Source organism: Cajanus cajan, chromosome 5 (genome assembly GCF_000230855.2).
Source record: "Cajanus cajan strain Asha chromosome 5, NIPB_CcT2T_4, whole genome shotgun sequence".
NCBI classification, from domain to species: domain Eukaryota; kingdom Viridiplantae; phylum Streptophyta; class Magnoliopsida; order Fabales; family Fabaceae; genus Cajanus; species Cajanus cajan.
This window is the reverse complement of record NC_138521.1, coordinates 65,327,063-65,348,953: the sequence shown is the minus strand read 5'-3', so window position 1 is coordinate 65,348,953 and position 21,891 is coordinate 65,327,063. Positions and strand designations below refer to the sequence as shown.

General features: G+C 28.8%; 2 protein-coding genes across 4 annotated transcripts; both read left to right on the top strand.

Annotated features, from left to right (window-relative positions):
• The first annotated feature begins 2,951 nt into the window (after positions 1 to 2,951).
• On the top strand, positions 2,952 to 9,267 carry LOC109808757 (xylose isomerase family protein). 3 transcript variants are annotated; one of them, XM_020371879.3, is made up of 21 exons: positions 2,952 to 3,086; positions 3,330 to 3,409; positions 3,548 to 3,652; positions 4,366 to 4,440; positions 4,545 to 4,674; positions 4,763 to 4,854; positions 5,076 to 5,132; positions 5,519 to 5,592; positions 5,680 to 5,734; positions 5,815 to 5,916; positions 6,332 to 6,383; positions 6,602 to 6,647; positions 6,725 to 6,780; positions 7,260 to 7,311; positions 7,423 to 7,502; positions 7,620 to 7,690; positions 7,793 to 7,833; positions 7,896 to 7,995; positions 8,122 to 8,193; positions 8,279 to 8,356; positions 8,938 to 9,267. In XM_020371879.3, exons 2-21 carry the CDS (start codon positions 3,341 to 3,343, stop codon positions 8,971 to 8,973), a joined length of 1,443 nt encoding a protein of 480 aa, XP_020227468.1. In that variant the 5' UTR covers positions 2,952 to 3,086; positions 3,330 to 3,340; the 3' UTR covers positions 8,974 to 9,267. The 3 variants fall into 3 exon arrangements, with proteins under 3 accessions (XP_020227468.1, XP_020227470.1, XP_020227471.1); XM_020371881.3 differs by having other exon boundaries at positions 2,955 to 3,076; XM_020371882.3 differs by having other exon boundaries at positions 3,069 to 3,143.
• A 2,169-nt stretch (positions 9,268 to 11,436) lies between these two features.
• Positions 11,437 to 18,204, top strand: ARF3 (ADP-ribosylation factor 3). The gene is made up of 8 exons (XM_020370523.3): positions 11,437 to 11,942; positions 12,022 to 12,060; positions 12,441 to 12,503; positions 12,934 to 12,952; positions 15,184 to 15,295; positions 16,041 to 16,088; positions 16,370 to 16,500; positions 17,631 to 18,204. The coding sequence occupies exons 1-8, from the start codon at positions 11,840 to 11,842 to the stop codon at positions 17,662 to 17,664; spliced, it is 549 nt and encodes a 182-aa protein (XP_020226112.2). The 5' UTR covers positions 11,437 to 11,839; the 3' UTR covers positions 17,665 to 18,204.
• Positions 18,205 to 21,891: the final 3,687 nt, after the last annotated feature.

Sequence of the window (21,891 nt, the reverse complement as noted above, 5' to 3'; positions counted from 1 at the left end):
TTTTAGGTTCGTTCCTGGAGTATCCACCGCCGACAGCAGTGACTAATCTCCTCGCTACGTTGGAGGCACCTCAAAGGGTGGGATAGCTGGCCCCAAGATTTAACGCGGCTGCATACACAAGGCAGGATTCGAACCCCTGACCTTGCTTAAGCGTGGATCAACCCCTACCGCTGAACCACACGCTTGGGGTTATCCATACCATTATATAAATCTCTTTTAGTAATTACTTTAATTTCTATTTTTATAAGGATATTTTTATTCTTTTTTCTACTAAAAAATTTAAACCACTTTTTCTCTCTCAACATCTCAATCAAATTTTTCATTTTTTATTGTCTCAATCAAATTACCTTATTTTTTTTTAAAATAACTGCCCGTTCCATAATTTATCTTTTATCTATTTAAAAAAAAAAAAAAAGAGAGGCATGGATGCCTTTTTTTCCCCTCTTAATATATAATATTCACAAATTAAGATAGAAAAAAAGTTAAAATAAATCTTTAAAATTCTATCAAATAAAACGGCTATAAACATTCTCCTTATAAAGAAATATCTAAAAATACTCTATAAAAAATAATTATTCATATTTAATATAAAGATAAAAGAATGATCTATTGTGTAACATATAATAATTGAATATCAAAATGAAATTTATATTTTACTTTCAAAATTCAAATGTTATCTCTTGTCTTAATTTAATATTTTATTTTCATGTTTTTAATGTTTTATCTTTTTTAATATAATTTTTTATATTTACTTTAGTATTTTTTTTTATCTCGTAGTATTATTTTGGATATATATTATAATACTAGTATTTTAATATGTACATTGCATAAATTAAATGTTTATTATATATAACAAAAATTTATAATAAATTATATGTATATATAAATAAATACTATTATTAAAATATAATTTATATTAAAAATTTATATAATAAAAATAATATTGCGTTATAATATAAATTATTTATTATAAATCTAAAATATAATGTAGTGTAAGATTATTTTTATTCATTGATAATTTATTTCAAAATATTAAAATTTAATCTATATCTATATTATTAATTTATTAATTTATCTATATTATCAATAAGGGGATATTTCATTTTTGGATTACACAAATTTTGAACTAAGTTATCCTTATAACTAACTAGTTACCTTTAAACCAATTTTTTTTTTATTATTTTTTTTCTCTTTCCTTTTATTTCAAAAGATATTTAGTTTTCAAACCTTTTTTATCTATACTATTAATCTATACAATTAATAAAAGCATACTCTATTTTAGTGTACATAAATTTTGGACTAATTTATCTTACCTCTAAATCAAGTTCTTTTTCTTTATCTTTTATTTTCATTTTCTTATATCAAAGATATTCAGTTTTCAAACTTTTATTTTTAAACAACCACCACTATCTTCTTTTATTTTATTTTTTCTAATTGAGAGGCAAAAAGTCATTTTTCCTGGTTACCTATATATAAAACCAATTTCCTATTTTTGTATACATAATTTTTGGATTGTTCTTGAATCCCAAAACCTTTATATTTGAGGGATAGACATAATATGAATTTATTTAACAAATATTAATAATTCTTAAATATATTTAAATAAATATGTCTAAACTCCATTAATTATTATTTTATTAATAAAAGGAATTACTCTTTTTTTTGCATATTTTTAAACAATTATATTTCTGTAATTAATTATGATAAATAAAAATTAAATTAATTAAAAATTTTAAAAATTCATTCACTGAAAAAAAATCTTAAAAACACTCTTATATAAAATAATCATCTATGTTTAATATATAAAAATCATTTTTTAAATAATATCAATAATTAAAAATAACTTTTATATCGTATTACAAATTATTTATTATTTTTAAAATCTCATTTAATTTTAAGTATTAATATCGGTACCCAAAAAAAGTATTAATATAACAAAAAAGAATAATTGATTATTTTTCAATTTTCCTAATTTTAAATATTTTCTATAGACGTCAGTTACGTACAGTTGGCACCTATAAGGTCTGCGGCCGATCTTATCTCCAATCTCCATCCTGCAATCTCTGCCTGTCTTATATTTATCGTTTGAGTGAGAAGATATATCGAAGACAAATTCAAATTTTATGTTAATCAAAAATAAAATAATCAAAAAATTTATAATTGAGAGATAAATTTCGCTTAATAAATTAATTTTATAAATTTAAATTAAATCCATAATTTGGTTTCTAAATCGGTGATTCATTAATTGTTATTTATTATTTCCTTTAAACTTATATATAAGTAAATTAGTATCTATAATAAATTATATATAAAAATAAATATTATATTATAATATATAAATTATATTTAAAATTTATATATATATAAATTATATTTTTATTTATGATAAATAATTTTTATAATATTATTTTTATTTATTGATAATTTATTTTAAAATATTGAAATTTAACTAATAAATAATCATGATAAATAAAATCAAATTTGAAAATAAATTAATTATTTTTTCAAAATCCTCTTATCCAAGAAAATTTCTAAATATATTTATATTCTGATAAAAATTTATATTTAATATATAAAAGTTGATAAAAATCAATTTTATATAAATTAAGAGAATTCATTAAATATATTTAATTTTATATAAAATATCCATCACATTTTTTAAAATAATCTTAATTATATTTATGATAGATAGTACTCTTCTTTATTAACATAAGAATAATTTTAAATTAAAAATATTAAATAAGGTTCACTTAAATAAAATTTACTTATATTTTGAATTTAAAATTTAAATTTTTAACTTATAAATAAATTCAGACGGAGTACACGTCAAACAAAGGTTCTGATTTTTGCTACAGAAAAGCTTAGTTGGAAAAGATTCAAACTTTATGATAAGCTCTATCAACATGCTTATCCCAAAAAAAAAAAAGGAGTTTTTATATATCAAAATCAAAATTCTGTTTATTAAAAAAGATATCACAATTTAAAAAATCTGAAATCTCGCTTCTCCAAGTATAAAACATTCGACTCGTTTGTCATCTTCCCTATTTCTATTGAAATTAAAAAGGCTGAAGGACAGGTTTTGATCTGTAAATTCATTCTCTCATTGCTTCGTTCATTCTTCATTATCTTCACCCTTTGTTGTTGTAATTCCATGCGTTTGTCTTTAGCTTTAACTTAGCACCATTTTCCTTTGTTACAAATTGTTACCCTGATTTTATTTTTTTTATAACTTCGTGTTATGGTATTATAAAATTATAATATATTAACTAACTAACGAGAGCCATTTTTCACGAGTGACATTTCTGATCTGCCGATCGATTTTCTCACAGGTTTGGCGTCAATGTTGAAAATGAAAATGGGGAAAACATTGTTGCTTCTTCTTTGTTTGCAAGTGTTCTGTTATGCAGTGGTATTATACAGTGTTCCTCTCTCTCTCTCTCTCTCTCTCTCTATATATATATATATATATATATATGTATATATATTATTATTTGGGAATCTGGGTCATGATATGTAACTACAATTTGTTTTGTTTGGTGGGAAGCAGATTGGTGCTCCTCAGACTTGTCCTGCTAACGATGCGGATAAATGTGGCGATTCAGATGGATGGGAAGGAGAGTTTTTTCCGGACATTCCCAAAATTAAATACGAGGTAGACTCACAATTTATCTTTATCATAACATAACTAGGATCGGTTGAGTGCTGAGTAGTTGGGGTTATATGCATGAGTTCATAGACTCTGAAAAAGAAGAAGAATTGTAGTGACATATCTTTTAATTCAATGAAAAGAGAAGGAAAAGAGACCTATGGAATAAAAAGGAATGAAAGTGAAGGAAAGCAAGAGAATGGAGATTATTTGATTATTAACTTGTATGGAAGTTTAAGATCCTTCTAATTCTTTCAGATTTTTGGAACTTTAGAATTGCTAATAATGCCTCCTTTTCCTCCACTCAGAAAGAATTATTAGCTGCCCTTTTAGAAAAAAAGAAAAAGAAGGGAGATAAAGAGGTTGATCGTCCTCAACTGAATTTGTTTTTGTATTTTGTTTTGTAGCAGGATTTTAACATGAAAATATTATTTGAGAATTCTTAATGGGGACTATTCCTATTTGTTCACTTGTATTTCTTAACTATGTATCTTGGCAAAGAAAAATTTTAGCAACATACTTTTTTCTCGACATATCCCCTCCTATTGTGTGAAATTCATGTAGGTTCCACTAAATATGGGAGTCGCACTTCCCATTTAGTGGAACTCACTTGAATTTCAATCAGTAGAAGAAATGCATTGCAAAAGGAGTGTTAGAAAGTGTGTTGCTGGTACTTTTCATGATGTGAATGCTTATTAGTGCATCTTTTTAACTTTCAGGGCCCTTCCAGTAAGAATCCACTTTCTTATAAGTGGTATAATGCAGAGGAGGAAATTCTTGGGAAGAAAATGAAGGTTAGTTTTTTATATTTATTCCAAGAAATTATCAGTTTTATATTTTATCATCCACCAACACCTATTGGCTTTTGACTTGAATTTATTCTATATAATAACGGCAGGATTGGTTCAGATTTAGTGTTGCATTTTGGCATACATTCCGTGGAACAGGTGCTGACCCATTTGGTGCACCTACCAAATATTGGCCATGGGAGGATGGTACCAATTCATTAAACATGGCTAAAAGACGAAGTATGTTAATTCTTGACTCTCTAATTTATATATGTTGTATCCAGAGGTTTCTATATGGCACAAAATAAATTTCTCTTAACTATCACAGTGAGAGCTAACTTTGAGTTCATAAGCAAACTTGGTGTCGATTTTTGGTGCTTCCATGACAGGGATATAGCCCCTGATGGAAAAACTCTTGAGGTGAGTCAATCTTTAAGTTTCTTTACTTAATTGCAATTCTTAGAGAGGATTAAAGTGTGAGATGCAGTGGCGTATACTTACTCATTTTTTGAATCTGGAATATTCAGTTATCAGTTATGAACGTAGTTGGTGGAATTTTCTTTCTTGATTAATACACTGCTGCTACATTTTATAAATATGTTTTCTGAGCTAATGGATTGCACTTGTTATCTTTATCATAGGAATCCAATGCAAACTTGGATGAAGTGGTGGCCCTTGCTATGGAGCTTCAAACTAAGGTACTTTTACATGAACGAACTGTTTGATGTATATTAGTTTTCACATACATCAGTTTCAAGTAGGAAAAAACACACTTGCAACTTATGCCAATTGCCATGGCCCAAATCATTGTTGAATTCCTTGTAAGTTGTAATTACTGATAGCCAGCGTCTTTAATGTAATGGAATGAATATATTAGTGAGTTGAAAATATATTACTCAGAACATTCAGGTGTCCATTCTTCTTTTTCTTTCCCCCTTTGTCTGTCTAGTGCATGTAGATTTAAATTCATGTGATCCTGTTTTTACAATATTCTGCCAGAACATTGGTCTAAATATATATATTTTTTATGTCTTGAGGCAAACAACCATAATGCATGTAATAATTCTGTTATGATACTATATAGGCTAAAAAGAGAGTTTTATGGGGAACAGCTCAGTTGTTCCATCATCCTCGTTACATGCATGGTGCTGCTACAAGGTAACATACATACAATTACTACATGGCTTTTCTATATGGTCCTTATGGATGTTGGGTTCATGGCTCACAAAATGAACTGCTTTACAGCTCTGAATTAGAGGTCTATGCATATGCTGCCGCTCAAGTGAAGAAAGCCATGGAGGTACAGTTGTGTTTGTTGTAGTAAGAAGGTTCATTGCATTTTTAGAACATGGTTCTTTTGCTGATTTAAATATGTTGCAGGTGACACATTATTTAGGGGGAGAAAATTATGTTTTCTGGGGTGGTCGTGAGGGTTATCAAACTCTTTTGAACACAGATATGGAGCGAGAGATTAATCATTTGGTGCGTGATTCATTCTATCCTTGAAGTACTTGTTTGACTATGCTGCCTTTTTTATTTCTTGTTTAACTAAGCAATTTATATAAATCTCCTTGAAATTAATAAAATATTAGTCTTAATATGCATGCTACAACAACCAATTCTGAATGTGGATGCTAATAAAATATGCAAGCAAGAGTGCATCATAATTCATAATAAAGCCCTAAGGAAAAAATTGGCTTTATTAGATGCATACCATAAACGGCATGAATTTTTCTGTCCCTTCACAGTGGTTCTCATATTAAAAGAATGATGGAGTCACGAGCCTTTGGCAAACTGGCAATCCATTGCCTACTCCAAAATACTCAAATGGTCTTTTCTTCTTATTTGCAGTCTGTTGTACCTTTCTTAGTTAATGCTGTTTATGTACTGGTTACAGGCTAGGTTTCTTGAAGCTGCTGTTGCATACAAAAAGAAGATTGGATTCAATGGTAACATTCTCTAGAATGTCTTCTATCTCTACCATTCTATAGCACTAAATTATGAAACATAGATACTTGGAAGGTTATAATTTTTTTTTTCCTATAATCCCTGTATGTTCTACTCCGAAATTTTGATGAAAAATAATTTTCTATTATTTCTTTTCTTTTTCCCTTATCAAAGGATTTTTTTTTTTCTTTCGTAATTTCTTTTCCTTGTGTGATTTCAGGGACACTGCTAATCGAACCAAAGCCACAAGAACCTACAAAACACCAGTACACATCTTACCTTTTCAATCAATAATTTTGCACTACCTGTTATCCATATCCATAATAAACTTATATTCCTCCAGGTATGATTGGGATGCTGCAACCTCAGCTAATTTCTTGCGAAAATATGGACTCACAGGTATAATATTTACTTACCCTTTTCACCCAACTGTCTCCCAGGAACTAAAAATTGAATGTGACATCTTTCCACATTTAAAAATTTATGTTGTCAAGCAGTGCATAATTAAGATTTTGAACTGTTTATAACTTCCTTGATGTGCTTAGATAAAAAAATATTATGTTATTTGCCTTTTTCTGCTAAGTTCTTTAGACCTTTGCTCTATATGCATATATGCAAGTCCATTGTTAGTTTTGTACTCGATATGGCACTATTTTTTTTCCTCTTATTGAGTTAAAAAAACAATCTTTCTCCCTAAAATTAATGGCCAAATGGTCCCTTGTTTAAATTAATTTAGCCAGAGGCAAACTAACATAGCCAGGACTAGTTCATCACTTTTATATTAGTATACACACTTAATTTCTCTATTTTTCTTCATTAAGAACAATGTTACTCCAATTTACAAATTTCTCTCTGCCTCATTCCTTTTCCTTCTCTAGGGGAATTTAAACTCAACATAGAGTGCAACCATGCCACCCTCTCTGGTCACAGGTGAATCAACAGAGTCCATGATCATACTTTCCTTTTTAAATTTAATATTAAAAAATCATAACTAAAGTTGGACATGTTCTTTGTACCTTCAATGTCTGTTGTACCTGATAGTTGTCATCATGAGCTCGAAACTGCAAGGATCAATGGATTGTTGGGTAATATTGATGCAAACACTGGCGATCCTCAAGTTGGTATGTGTGAATTCTCTCATTTAATAATGTAATGTAACTTTTAACATGGAAGTATGAACTGTATTAACGTGTCGAAAGAATGGAGCTTGTAATATTAAGCTTTTATCATTACTGCAGGTTGGGATACAGATCAGTTTCTCGTAGATATTCAAGAGGCAACACTGATTATGCTCAGCGTGATCAGAAATGTAAGAAAATGCTTGTCAGTGAGCTGGCATCATGAAATGCAACTTCATGTTAGAAATGCAATTTCATCTGATGAGGTTCTTGTTTTCTTTTGCCTTTTCCAGGGAGGACTGGCACCAGGTGGATTCAACTTCGATGCAAAACTGTGAGTCCTTTATCTTTATTTTATGATTTTTCCCTCAATTTCTTAACTGAACAATATTTTAGGCGGAGAGAGAGCACAGATGTTGAAGACTTGTTCATAGCCCACATTGTTGGAATGGATACCATGGCCCGAGGCCTGAGGAATGCTGCCAAGCTAATTGAGGTGATATACTGGATCCTCCCTTTACATATATTTATATTATCATAATTCAGATGTGCAAATTCAATGATAGCTTTTTAATCTCCCATGAGAATCAAACTAAATGTTTCTCATTATGTTGTATTGAAGGATGGTTCTCTGGCTGAGCTTGTTCGTAAGAGATATCAAAGTTTTGACACAGAAATTGGGGCTCAAATAGAGGTAACATTCTTACAACATTTTCATTTCCTCCTTTTTATTTAGTGCTTTTTTATGACTAACATAATCGAAATGATTGTTTCCCTAGGCTGGGAAAGCTGACTTTGAAATGCTTGAGAAGAAGGTCAAGGAATGGGGAGAACCAAAGGTTGCTTCTGCGAAACAGGTAACTCAATATACAATGGACAAATGTAAATTTGATTTTTCAGCTTGAAAAATAGTGCAAGACCCCAAATTTATAGTAAAACCCCAGGATCCAAACATCTAAAATTATCTTGAAAATGACCCCTACAACTAAATCTAACCTAGAAGACATTAACATTATGCTTAAAAATATTATCCTCTGTACATCGTTAGGCAAATAATAGTTTTCTTGGTTTGAATCTGTTTCTATAAAAAAATATTTTTCGTGGAATACTACCAATAAGATTTTTCTATCATCTCAGTTATTAACGAGCCTTTGAGGAAATCATACTCCTTTGAATTCAGGCTTTTCATGAGCCTAGCCGACTGGGATTGAAAAAATGCATTTGACCCTCTGCAGTATACACAAGATGACAAGAACTGATGAAATGGAAACATTTTCTTTGCAGATGAATATTTTTTTTTATATCCATGCTGATTGACTAACAAATTGCCTTTGCCCATTCAAGCTGTTATGTTTTATTTTTTAACATCCTAGCTCTCTCACAGTATTTACTTATCGACAAAATAGATTCTAATAAAGGTCTTTGTGGTATGTTGCAGGAGCTCGCCGAGATGATCTTCCAATCTGCTTTGTAGAAAGCAAAATCTAGCCGTGTATGGTGACTACATCTCGTCAAATAAATTAGGAACAATTAGGAATATTAGATTTAGTAATAATAGGAAATTGAGATTGAGTTATGGCTGCTTCATTTTCTTTGGAAAAATTGAAGTGTGGAGCTAAAATCTGCTAGGTGTCCCAGTTCATACGTATCATGTTAGTTTATGTATAAAATTACGTGACGCGTGTCTTCCCTGGCCATTGGAAAGAGCTATGAGTATGTCTGAGACTCTTTAAGTTAATTTTAGTTTCTACTCTTTTGATCTTTATCATTATTATTCTTAACACAATGTTATCGTTCATACTGAATTTACTGATATTGCAACCCAGTGCGAAAAGTACGAGAAAGGATTTGGCTCATCTCATTGTACGTGGTCGAGTGAGAAATATATACGAATTTTTTTAATAGAATTTAAATTTTAATATCGAATACATAGGGAGCTTCAAAAGGGTCTACACGAAGGTTATTTTTCAACTTATAAGAGTAATTTATAACTTTCATAAGTTTTTTTTAATAATTTATTTCAATAAATTTCGTAAGTTTTTTTTTAAATTTATTTCGGTTAATTTCGTAGAAGAGATCATCAACGAAAAAATGTTATCTTTTTTTACTTATTTTTATAATTAAATTAATAAATACTGTTTTAGTGTTTTATCAAACAATTGTTTAGGCTATTATCCAAACATGGCTAGTGAGTTAACCAAAGGCACATAGATGAAAATACGAAACCATTAGAATGGAGTCTTGAGACTCGAGCCGTGATACGCAATGCGGTCTGTTCTCGTGTACATGAAATCAATGATCAATCAGCCTTGTTGATCGGCACTGATTATCTAACTTTTGTTCAAAATTAATTAGTTTAGTTAAGGATTAAATATCTTGTTGTCCAATAATGTTATTTACTTTCTGTTTTAATTCCTATAACTTAAAATAATTCTTTTAAGTTTTATACATATATTTCCCCCCCTTCGCTTCCCGTCATTTATTATTTATTAAAGTCGCTTATATTAATGTGACGTGGCAAATATCATTATGTGATGACTTTTTTTTAAAAATACATTTTTGTCTTTATAGTTTATTTCATTTTTTTATTCTATTTATTTTCTTTTTTAGTTTATAGTTTAAAACATTATTTTATTCTTTCTATATTTTTTTCCTCTTAGTTCTCATTTATTTTTTTATTAATGTCATTGATGTTGTGAAAATATGATAAAGACTATTTCAAAATGACTTTTTTGGCGTTAATTTTTATTTAAATAACTTTATAATAGATTTCATCATTCAACTACAACAACTATATGTATGGTTTTAAATTCATGACTGTAACACTTATTATTGAGCTTTGGTTCCTTTCTCGCAATAAGAGATATTGTTGGATTCGAAATTTGACTTGTGATTGATATGAATATGATTCATTTTTATTCAAGAAGAGAAAAATGAAGTACAATAATCAAAAGTAGAAAGTCTTCTTCAACGATTAGTTATTGTGTATGTAGAGGGAGATGAGATTGTATCCATCAAATATTTAGAAATTTTAGACAAAAATTATTAAGGTATTCTAATTATAGGACAACATAGTGTTGATTTCTAATTGATTTTAGGTTCTTTTAAATATGTTTTCTAGTTTTTTTGTTATTGTCTCATTAGGATTTTTGATGTAGGAGGTATGAGATTGTGGGTACTTCTAATATATAAATAAAACAACATGTGAACATACCTCTTGTATGTTATGTGAATAATTAGGGTTATTGTTTTGTTTTATTAATAAAAAATATCTCTCATTTTAAACATATCACTTCCATATCATTTGAACTATTGTGGTTAATATTTATCATCAAAATTACAAACAACCCGGCAAAAATAGGATCCAGTATTGCAATTTAGCCCCTAATGAGAAAAAGGCACATAGAATTCATCAATGACATTTAGGAAAGGCCCAAAATGGAACAGAAATCCATGTCTACAGAGAAAAGGCTCATGATACATGCAACTTTTTTTTTTTTTATAAGTACACCTCCTTTTTAAATTTTTTTATAAAATATTATAATTTTTTTTAAAAAAATTTAATTTTATACTTTCAACTTTCAATTTGTTACTTTCTTCTTCTTATTTACATATTTTTTTTTTCTCTTTCAATTTTCACATATTACCAAAATAGGTGGGGTGAAAGAAAAATAAAAGGGTGTATGTAAAAATTGAAAAAAGGAAAAAGATGTGTGAAAAAAAAGTACTAAATTAAATATTGTGGATGTAAAATTAAAAAATTTAAAATAAAAAATTAAAAATATTTTAAAATTTTAATTATTTTTTTTAAAAGGAGATGTACTTATAAAAAAAGGAGGTCTATATATCATGAACCCAGAGAAAATATTGAAAATGAAACGGAAAGGCCCAGTTCCAGGCCCAAAATTGGTTGTAAATGGGTAAATGCGCGAAATGACAGTAGAGTAGAAAGCGGGTGCTGTAAGGTGCGAGATCCCAAAACCGAAAGGTGGAGGGCGAGGGAATCGAAACCATCGACTATTTATCTTCATTCTCGTCGTCGTCGTTGTTCCTTCTTTTTCCGTCTCAGAAAAAGCGTGCCAAACCTAATCGATCATTTTCTCTTCTCTTTCAAATTCATCACCATCGCTCCCTTCCTTCCACTATGCACGCAGATTAGATTCACACATTCACACTCGCATTCACTCCTCCTCAGGCTCACCCTTTCTGCTTTGAGATCTGATTGCATTTTCATTCATTTCTTCCGCCACAAAGGAAATTTCATTCAGCAAGAGTCATTCGTAACCGATTGATGCGCTAATTTCAATTGCCCTGCGAGCGTCCATCTGCCGAATCGGAAGATGGGATTAGTGTTTACGAAATTGTTTTCCTCTCTTTTCGGTAACAAGGAAGCTCGAATCCTCGTTCTCGGCCTCGACAATGCCGGAAAAACCACTATTCTCTGTATGATTCCTCCCTCTCTGCTTCTCCAATTTGATGTTTCTCGAATTGATTTGTTGGATTTTTTGACGTTCCTTTTCAGATCGGCTTCAGATGGGTGAAGTTGTTTCCACCATTCCAAGTTAGTACTCGATCTCGCTTTACATTACCTGAATCTTAAACGTTGCAACATTTTTTGTTTTGGATGTTACGGTCTACCGAGCGATCTTATTTTGCATTATAGGTTCCTTAATCTCTGGTTAAATTTTATGAGCTCGATTACATTTATTATTTAATTAATTGTTTGTGTCTATTATAAAATTATTAAAGTTGTTCTGTATGTTATTGGTAAAAAAATGTAGACAAAATTAAAGCCGTGTTATTTTCAGTTTTTCTTTCCTCTATATGTATGTGCTTGCTGCTTGTAAATGTTTACGCTGCATGGATGGTATTTACTATTTATGCTATTCCATTTATCCTTTTGTATAGTGGCTGATTGATTTATTTGATTATTTGATGCAGCAATCGGTTTTAATGTCGAAACAGTGCAGTATAACAACATTAAATTTCAAGTCTGGGATTTGGGTAACGACACTAAATTTCTGTTTGTTTTATACTGCATGACATTCTTCTATCTTGTACGAAATACAGGCAAGCATGCATGTTATATACTTGAACTCTGTTAGTTTTACTACTGGGTACTGTAAGGGCTATACATAACAAATGGGTTGGTATAGTTTTGTCCTCCTTTTGTCATAAATATTTTTATCAGTTGGTATTTTTAAATTTTGATACTGTCCAAGTGAAGATAAAAACGTAGCTTTTTCATGTTTCATGTTTCCTTTGATACATATCTACTTTGTATTGCTTAAAGATAATTCTCAGGCTTCTGTAACTTAAATATAGTTTATTGCAATTTACAAGCATGTGAACTTATGTGATGCATAATATCCTGTAATTTAGGAGGGCTTATTCCAATTGTCTAATTTTTGATATCACACATTTGTTTATACAGGTGGGCAAACAAGTATCAGGTAAGCACTATGACTTCATTCTTGCTTCTTTTGACCAATGAAAAATGTATAATTTTTCTCTCTAATATTTACTTTAAACAGATAGTAGCGGGTGACTTTTGATTTGCTATAATGTTGCACCAATTGTTATTTTTTTATCACTCCTATTTGATATAAGGATGCAATGCAATTGTCATTGACTAGCATGTCAAGGAATTTTGTGCTACAATTTTGGATACTAAACTCTTCATGCATTGCCATTTTTTTGTCTTAGTCTGTTAACTATCCCATATTGCTGTTTACATGTTTACGCTGTTATGAAGTCCTTCATGTGTGTATGTGACACCATAAGGCAAGTTCCCTTTTGCAGTAGTACAGAAAGATACCAATCCTAATGTAGTTAATTAATATATTTCTTTCTAATAATATAAATATTTAAAATCATAATGAATAGAGTACTTGAAGAGAGACAATGCATAATGATGACAACTCCTCAAAATATGGTAGCATACGGGCCGTTTATTTTGAGGTAGCATACGGGCCGTTTGTTTATTATATATTATGACCAGTGCTGGATTGAAACTTTGATATCACCAACCAATCCTATAGGCTATATGTTTACAACTATGGTAGCAACCATTATGGAAAGAAACATGTTATTGTAGATGAAACATCAAATAGTCATTCTTTGTGGATTTGAAGATGAATATTAAATTCAACTTCACCCTTGTAGTTTGGTTCAATTCTTGTGTGCCACCTTGAGATTTGAACTTTCTTTGCTTTTAACAGTTGCTTTGTAATCATATATCCATCCGCCTATCTTTTCTGTCCATGTTATCCTAAAATGCATGCAATATGCAGCATAAAAATGCATCATTTCAAGGGGTTTCAATTCAATGCCGAATGACAACCTCATTTTGTGTGTACATTACTACCCACGCACATCAGTTCCCTTACATAGGCATAAAAAAGGAATTTGGTGATAACATGATAACAGAACAAACTACTAGCATATAGAAAACTGAATGGGCCGAAAGTAAGCTGAGAACATAAGTTTAACCTTAATTGATTTGTAAACATTTGGGATTTTGACAAGTTTTCCATTGGTTAGAGAGGAGAGGGCTTAATATAACTCTCATTTACCTAGGCTTAGGACTGATTAAGAGACCATAGGTGGAGTTATTTGGTAGGGGCCTTTGTAGAACAAGCACCATAACTGCTAGGTTATTGTGCATTTAGAGCATGTTAAAATGGATGTGTTGTGTGGCCACAAGAAAAGACAATATACAATAAGGTGTCAAGAGAGTCCCAAAAGATGATTTGGTGAGTGCTGACACCTATCGTGGAAAAAATGACAGAAAATCTGTTAAGATGATTTGGATACATATGAAGAAGGCCGTTGGAGGCATTGGTGAGGAGAGAGTATCACATGATTTGAAATCCTATGAAAAGGGGTAAAGAGAGTATATAAAGATATTATAGTGTGTTTAGATGGGAAATTTAAATGGAGTAATTCATTTGTTTGAAGAATTTCAAATTCTTTTGAGGTGAAATACCTTGTTTGAATGGAGAATTTATAAAGAATTTGAAATTTAAGCATTTGTGAAATTCTTTGAATAGTAAAATTTCAAATTGTCCAAAAAAAAGAAAATTTTTGAAATTCCTATTTTTTTTCTTCTTATTTTACATATATATTTTATGTTATCTTTTATCTTTTCATGTTTTTAATTATTGAATATTCAAAAATATTTTTAAAATTATTAAATATTATCTAATATTAATTTTTTAAATTATTAAATATTTAAAAATTAGCTAATATTTATTTTTATAAAATTTAATTTAAAAATCTCATCATATAAATATATTTTTAAAATCAATTTTACCATGGTGGAATCAAATTATATATCTAACCTAACAATTTAAAATTTGAGAAATTTGAATTAATTTATCCAAAATATTTTAAGAATGATAGAAATTGAAATCAAAGTAATTCAAATATCAAGAATTTAAAATTTCTTGAATTTGAAAAATTCCTCATCCAAACCCACCATTAGGGAAATTATTTTTTTAAGGAATCTGTAAATAATATTCTTGAGAATTTGGTTCTTAACTGAGCCCTCGTCGTGTAATCCAAATAGCCGATCTCACCTTGTGGGATAAGGCTATTGCTATTTACAGCTGATATGTAATGTCCATTTGTTTCTCCAACTATTTTGTGGTTTATTTATTTATTTTATCGTTTTTGTCCATAGGCCATATTGGAGGTGTTACTTCCCAAATACTCAAGCAATAATCTATGTTGTTGATTCAAGTGACACCGAAAGGCTTGTGATTGCTAAGGAGGAGTTCCATGCAATTTTGGAGGTATTTGTCATTCCTGGTTTGTGATGTGTTTTTACATTTACATTTATATATTCATGTAACTATTTTAGCTATCATTGACTTGTGAGGAATTATAATGAGGAGTGTGAATTTGAACATTTCACTTATGACAACTTGTACAAAATTAATCTAGGCTTGGACTGTAAAAATTGCTTACATTACAAGTCATTCAGATAACTGATCTAAGATCTCAGTTCGATTGCTTCATAAAATACTCTTGTACTTACAAGTAGCTGATATCATGGGAGACAGGTAGCTCTAAGTTGCATTTCTTAACCTATTAGTCATGTGAAGCTTCAGCAATTGCTAAGAGGGTGAATAGAGGAATGCTTCAGGTGTTATTTGTGGTAGAAAGCTTTCACGTAAGCTAAGAGGAAAACTTTGTTCATAGCCACAAGGACACCAATGATATACAGTATTGAATCTTAAGCAGTAAATTGTCTACAAGAGCATTTGATAAATTTTGCAAAGCTGAGACTGTTTAGCTGGATCGGTGATGAGTTTTGGAGTGGTTTTCATGGCTCAAATTTCATACAAGAATACACTCATTGATTCTCATTTTTTTTTTAAAGTTATTATATAACTAATGTATTTTTGAAGTTATTATTTTAAATGTAACTTTTAAGTTATTGTACACTCGTTATTTGGTATGTTCTCAATTCTCCTTTGACACTGGTTTACAAAAATAATACTTGATACTAATTATTTTTCTGTACCTTTATTCCAGGAGGAAGAACTAAAAGGTGCAGTTGTTCTCATTTTCGCAAACAAACAGGTCACAATTTGATCTCTATTTGTTGGATTCTCATATTCCCTCCAGAGCAATAAGAAGGAAAGAATGAGTATATTAAAAGTTAGGAAGCTAATATTATTAATTGAAGTCTTTGCTAATTGAGATACGCCAAAAAAAAGTATATATTCAAGTTGTACTTAATTAGTTATATACACATGTACATCCATGATATTGACACGGCAATATACTTATCTTTTTATGTAAAACTGAATATTTGAACAATTATTTATCAATTCGTTCTAAATTCTCTTTTCACTACACAGGACCTTCCTGGTGCACTTGATGATGCTGCAGTGACGGAGTCTCTAGAATTACACAAGATAAAAAATCGCCAGTGGGCTATCTTCAAAACTTCTGCTATAAAAGGTGAAGGACTTTTTGAGGGCCTGGACTGGTAAGTCAATTAAAATTGAAAGGAATTACGATTTGAAATATCCATATATATTAGGTAGTAGGCACCTTTGCTATATATATATATATATGAGAATTGCTAATATACTCCTACCTATTTTTTAGTTAGAATATGTTAGTAACTTATACCAAAATTTTAGGATAAGAAAATCACTTATTTCTTTTGATTTGGTTAATTTGTATAAAGGATATTATAGTATATTAGCAATTCCATATATATATATATATATATATATATATATATATATGTATGTATATATATTTCACTTCGTTTTTATATTTTGAGGATATCTTTTCCTCCGTATACCCCCTTACTTTTTTCTCTTATAGTTTATATTTTTATCAAAAAGAAAAAAATTAAAACATTTTTTATGGATATCATATTTCCATAGTTATAAAATAAAGTGCAGGTCTAAATGTTCTTTCTAATAGGTGAATGTATTGTAATGAAGAGTTTAAATAATAAGAAAGATTGAAAGTTCATATGTTTGCAAACACAGAATTCTAAATAATAGAATGTCTTGCTAACTCGGCATGTGATTTTTCTTTTTCGTTTATCCTTAAAATATGAAGGCAAGTTTACCTTGGTCCAGAAAATATGAATGGGAAAGGAACCTTTTTATATATTGGGCAGTCTTTCGTCGATCTTTGGAAAATATGAATTTGTATCATTTGCTTGTATGGTTCTTATTTTTAGATGTTTATTATACTTTGAGATATTTTGGACTTGTTTGAGTAAACAGCTTAATTAAGGTTTCATTGAATAAGTACTTATGTACAAGTAGTTGTTTTAATCAAAGGAGAAATAAGGTTAAACTGTTTTTATGTGATTGCAACTTGTAAGCAGTTTTCAGAAGTTATCTTGGAAAGTTTATTGAAATAAGATGAAAACAACTTATGGACGTAAAAACTATGTGCATTAGCTCTCCCATACACGTACATAATTACTTATATCATGAGCTGTATTTCTTTCTGTAAATAAACTCTTCCAACTGAGGCCTTAGAGTTACATTGCTTCAACCTGCATTTCTATCTGATATATAACATAATACCTCATTTTGCAAGCGGTGGTTATTATCGTGCGCTATATTAATGTGTGAGCATATTATATAGGTTGAGCAATACACTCAAATCTGGAGGTGGCTAAAGGTGTCTGCTTCAACCGAGTTAGATGGATAAATGAATTCAGAAGGTTGACATGCTTATTTTGGTATCACTTTCGCCTTGATTGATGCTACAATAAAACGATTATTAATGCTCGTACACATGTATTCTATTCTGTTCTGTTGTTGGTTTTTCTTTTTCTTGGGTCCTTTTTATATTTTTTAGTCCGTCTCTTGGCTCCTCTAATAGCTGTAGCTGAATGGTTTTAAGGAAAATTTTCCCGTTTAATCTGTGTAATCGAGTTACACGGGTTTAAACGTAATGCGCTTGACGTATCCATGATTAAAGGGTGATGGCAAACTTTGAAAAGCTCTTTGGTGGCATGATGAGGACTGGGCATCCATTATCGACAATGTGAGCCTTGTAGCAATTTTTTAATTAATGTAAAATGTATTAAAGACAATATGGTTAGTTTTTCGGATTTGAAATTTCTGCTATCCAAGTAATTTTGTTTCAAATTACTTTGAGTTGGATTGAATGACTAATTGGGAGCAAAACATTTTTAATGTTTGCTTTTTATTCACGTCTGAATTTGAATATTGTTAGGACGGCAGTTTTAATTGCCGGCAGAATTAAATGTTGGAGATAATTAAGATTATTGTATGGGTTCTAGGGGAAGAAGAATTAATATTTGAGAAATGCAATGATTATATTTTTAAATTATATTTTTATTGAAAATTATAAAATTTTATGGATTTCATCTTATTTAATAAATATCTTTTGATTATATATATTAAATATTATTATCCCCAGCCCCTTTTATGAAAAATAAGCTATGTATATTTTATATTATACTTGTTTCAAATATGATGAACTAGAGGCAGTAATTAATAAAAGAGTGTGAGCGTCCCAGGCAAAACTGAGACTGACGAAAAAGAAGGGAAACGAAGAAGAATCTTATAGAATGTGAACAAAGCTGAACTAAGACGAGGTATACGAGGAATGCATAATATGATTTCTAGAGGATGTATGAGATCTATAACCTTTTGAGTCCGTAAAATGCTGGTTCTTATAGTACTATACCTTGGCAAAAAAAATAAGTATAGAACTCTAAATTAAAAACTTAAAGGCGCCTTTGAATGGTTTTTCTTTTTTCAGTTAGTGTTTTTTTTTTTTTTTTTTTGTATTCAGCGTTTGAATGGTTATTCGTTTGAAGTTTTGGAATTATACATTAAAACTATATTTTTAAATTTATAGTTTGTAGTATTGATATTAAGCAAACACTTACTTTAGTATTTGAATTTGAAAGACATCATTTTATTCTTTGAAACTAAAAAAATTGTAAAATTGGTCCTGAAAATGTTAAATAAATCTTTAAATTTAATTACTTATAGTTTAGCCTTTTGGATATTATATATATATATATATATATCAAGCACATTCATTTTAAATTTTATATTAAAAAATCAGAAAATAAAAATTTATAACTACCCCAACATATGCCCTTAGTTAATCATTTTCACAACATTGTAGAAAACTCTAGAAAAGATTGAATCCGGTAATATTAATTACTATCCAAGTACGCTAGCAAGTTTAAAACAGATGATAAATAGTTAGATTTTTAAATATATTGTGATGGATTAGATTTCTGATCACGTCTATGAATTATATTTTATTGAGAAAGAAAAAATTCATTTCAGTGATTCCTATAAGTTGGAGATACTGAATACTTATAACCATAAGAATTTAGAATAGCTTAGATTGCACTAGTAAGCATTGGTGAATTAAAAACCATGAGACATAGAGGGTAGTTTATTTTTAAATAATACTAATAATAATCATAATAATAAAATGAAATGTTTTAGCCAAATAAAGTGCAAAGCACCTAAAGAGTTACTAAAATTGCCTTAGTGGTAGAGAATTTGGATAAATACAACAGATTATAGGTCCTAAGTTTTTTATATTTGTAAAAAAAACTTAGAAAGCTAAAAATATAACAACCTATATGAAAGATAAAAGATCAAAATTGAAAACAGAATGTGAAGTTAGAGGCAATAAATTCAAATATATAAAAATAAAGGACAAAAATCTAAATATATATTTATAATTTTCTCAAGGAAACATAAGTGTGATGTGACACTGCTAGTAAACTAGACAATTTATTTTAAAATGAAAACATGTATATACTAGTGTATACACATTATCTTTAAAATAAAATATTTTATTGTAAATTTCTTGATATCAAATTTAATTTTCGCAAATAAAAAATATTATATTTATATTAGTAATCAACATATTTTATTTGGTGAACGGAGACTTATATTATTGCAGATAAATATAAAAACAAATTAGTAATATATTAACATCTTAGGTCATTAACTCGTCATAGAATACGCAATGATTACTCAAAATTACTGGTAATTGGGTTAGTTTTAATTATAGTATCTTCTCCTTCATGTGTGTGTTTGCTTTTATCCAAATCGTATGACGCAATGTCAGTATCCCCCATTTAAACACACCTTTATAATATTATTTATTTTTTGGTAAAAGAGGAAAAGTAAAACCAACAACAAACAACTTAAGGTCTTGGGAAGACAGTTCCCATCAGCATGCAGAGACAACGTCAACTCTGGAGCAGCAGACAACAGCACTTCCAGAGGATTTACTCCTTTATAACATATGGTGCATGCTTGTTGTAATTAACTTGCTGGGTTAATAAAAACTTTAAAACTAGTGCTTCTAAAGCAATCAATTATTTTATTTCAAATTTGTTTCCTATCACAGATGATTCACTGGGTCAGCCGGAAATCAAATAGAATCTGATAAAAATTGAAAAGAAATAAAACAGTTATAGTCTTATAGATGAAGCCATGCATGGCGTTTGTTTAATCCAAAGATTGGTATAATTCAGTTGTTTACCTTATCATAGAAATCTTTATGGTGTGTTTGGATGAGGAATTTATATGGGGTAATTCATTTATTTGAAGAATTTTAAATTCTTTGAAGTGAAATGCTTTGTTTGAACGAGAAATTTACAAAGAATTTGAAATCCAATCATTTGTGAAATTCCTTAAAATAATAGAATTTCAAATTCTCCCAAAAATGGGAGAATTTGAAATTCCTCATATTTGTTTTTCTTATTTCACCTATATATTTTATCTTATCTCTTCATTTTTTTAATTATTAAATATTCAAAAATATTTTTAAAATTGTTAAAAATTATTTAATATTAATTGTTAAAATTATTAAATATTATCTAATATTAATTTTTAAAATTAATAAATATTTAAAAATGGATTAGTATTTATTTTTATAAAATTTAATTTAAAAATCTCAACATATAAATATATTTTTAAAATCAATTTTACTATGATGGAATAAAATTATCATATTCAACCTAACAATTTAAAATTTAAGAAATTTGAATTGACTCATCCAAACAAAATATTTTAAGAATAATAGAAATTAAAATCAAAGTAATTCAAATACCAAGAATTTAAAATTCCTTGAATTTGTAAAATTTCTCATTCAAACACACTATTAGGGTCCTAAAAGTGGCGCCGAAGTTCGAATTCGCACCTCACATTACATTGTAGGAGATTTTCCTTATCATTTTTTTAATTTATAAAAATTGTTTTAAATTGGTTAAATACGTGAGTTGGGATATAATTAAACTTTCATATCGTTTAAGTAAGAGAAAAGATATGAATTTATATACATATATTCCTTAGATTTAAAGTAAATAATATCTTATTTATTGATATGAAAATATATATATGGCAATCCTTAATATACAACAAGAAATTATAAATTTTATAGTAAAGTTTTCATCTCAAAATGACTGAACTTTAACATTTTCACATATAAATTAAAAATAATAATCACTGTATGATTTTTATACAATTTTACAAAAATAACATTATTCTTTTAATAAATATATTATTTTTAATTGTGTTGGTTGAAAGATTTATAAATGGATAAATTAGGAAAAATAATTAATATTATATCAAAAATTAAAAACTTTAATTATTTTTGGATTTTTTTCAAGTATTAAAATTGTGATGGAATCATTCAAATGTGACAAAATTCTTCTTCCAAATATTTAAGGTAGTTGTATACATAGAACTCATTTAAGACCATTGATTAAGTTGCAACAATCTATATTATTATTATTTTTTTAACAAACAACGTATATCAGTTGATCAATGTATTTGATAATTAATTATTAATTAATACTTACATAACATATAGTTAAGTATTATTAATTTTT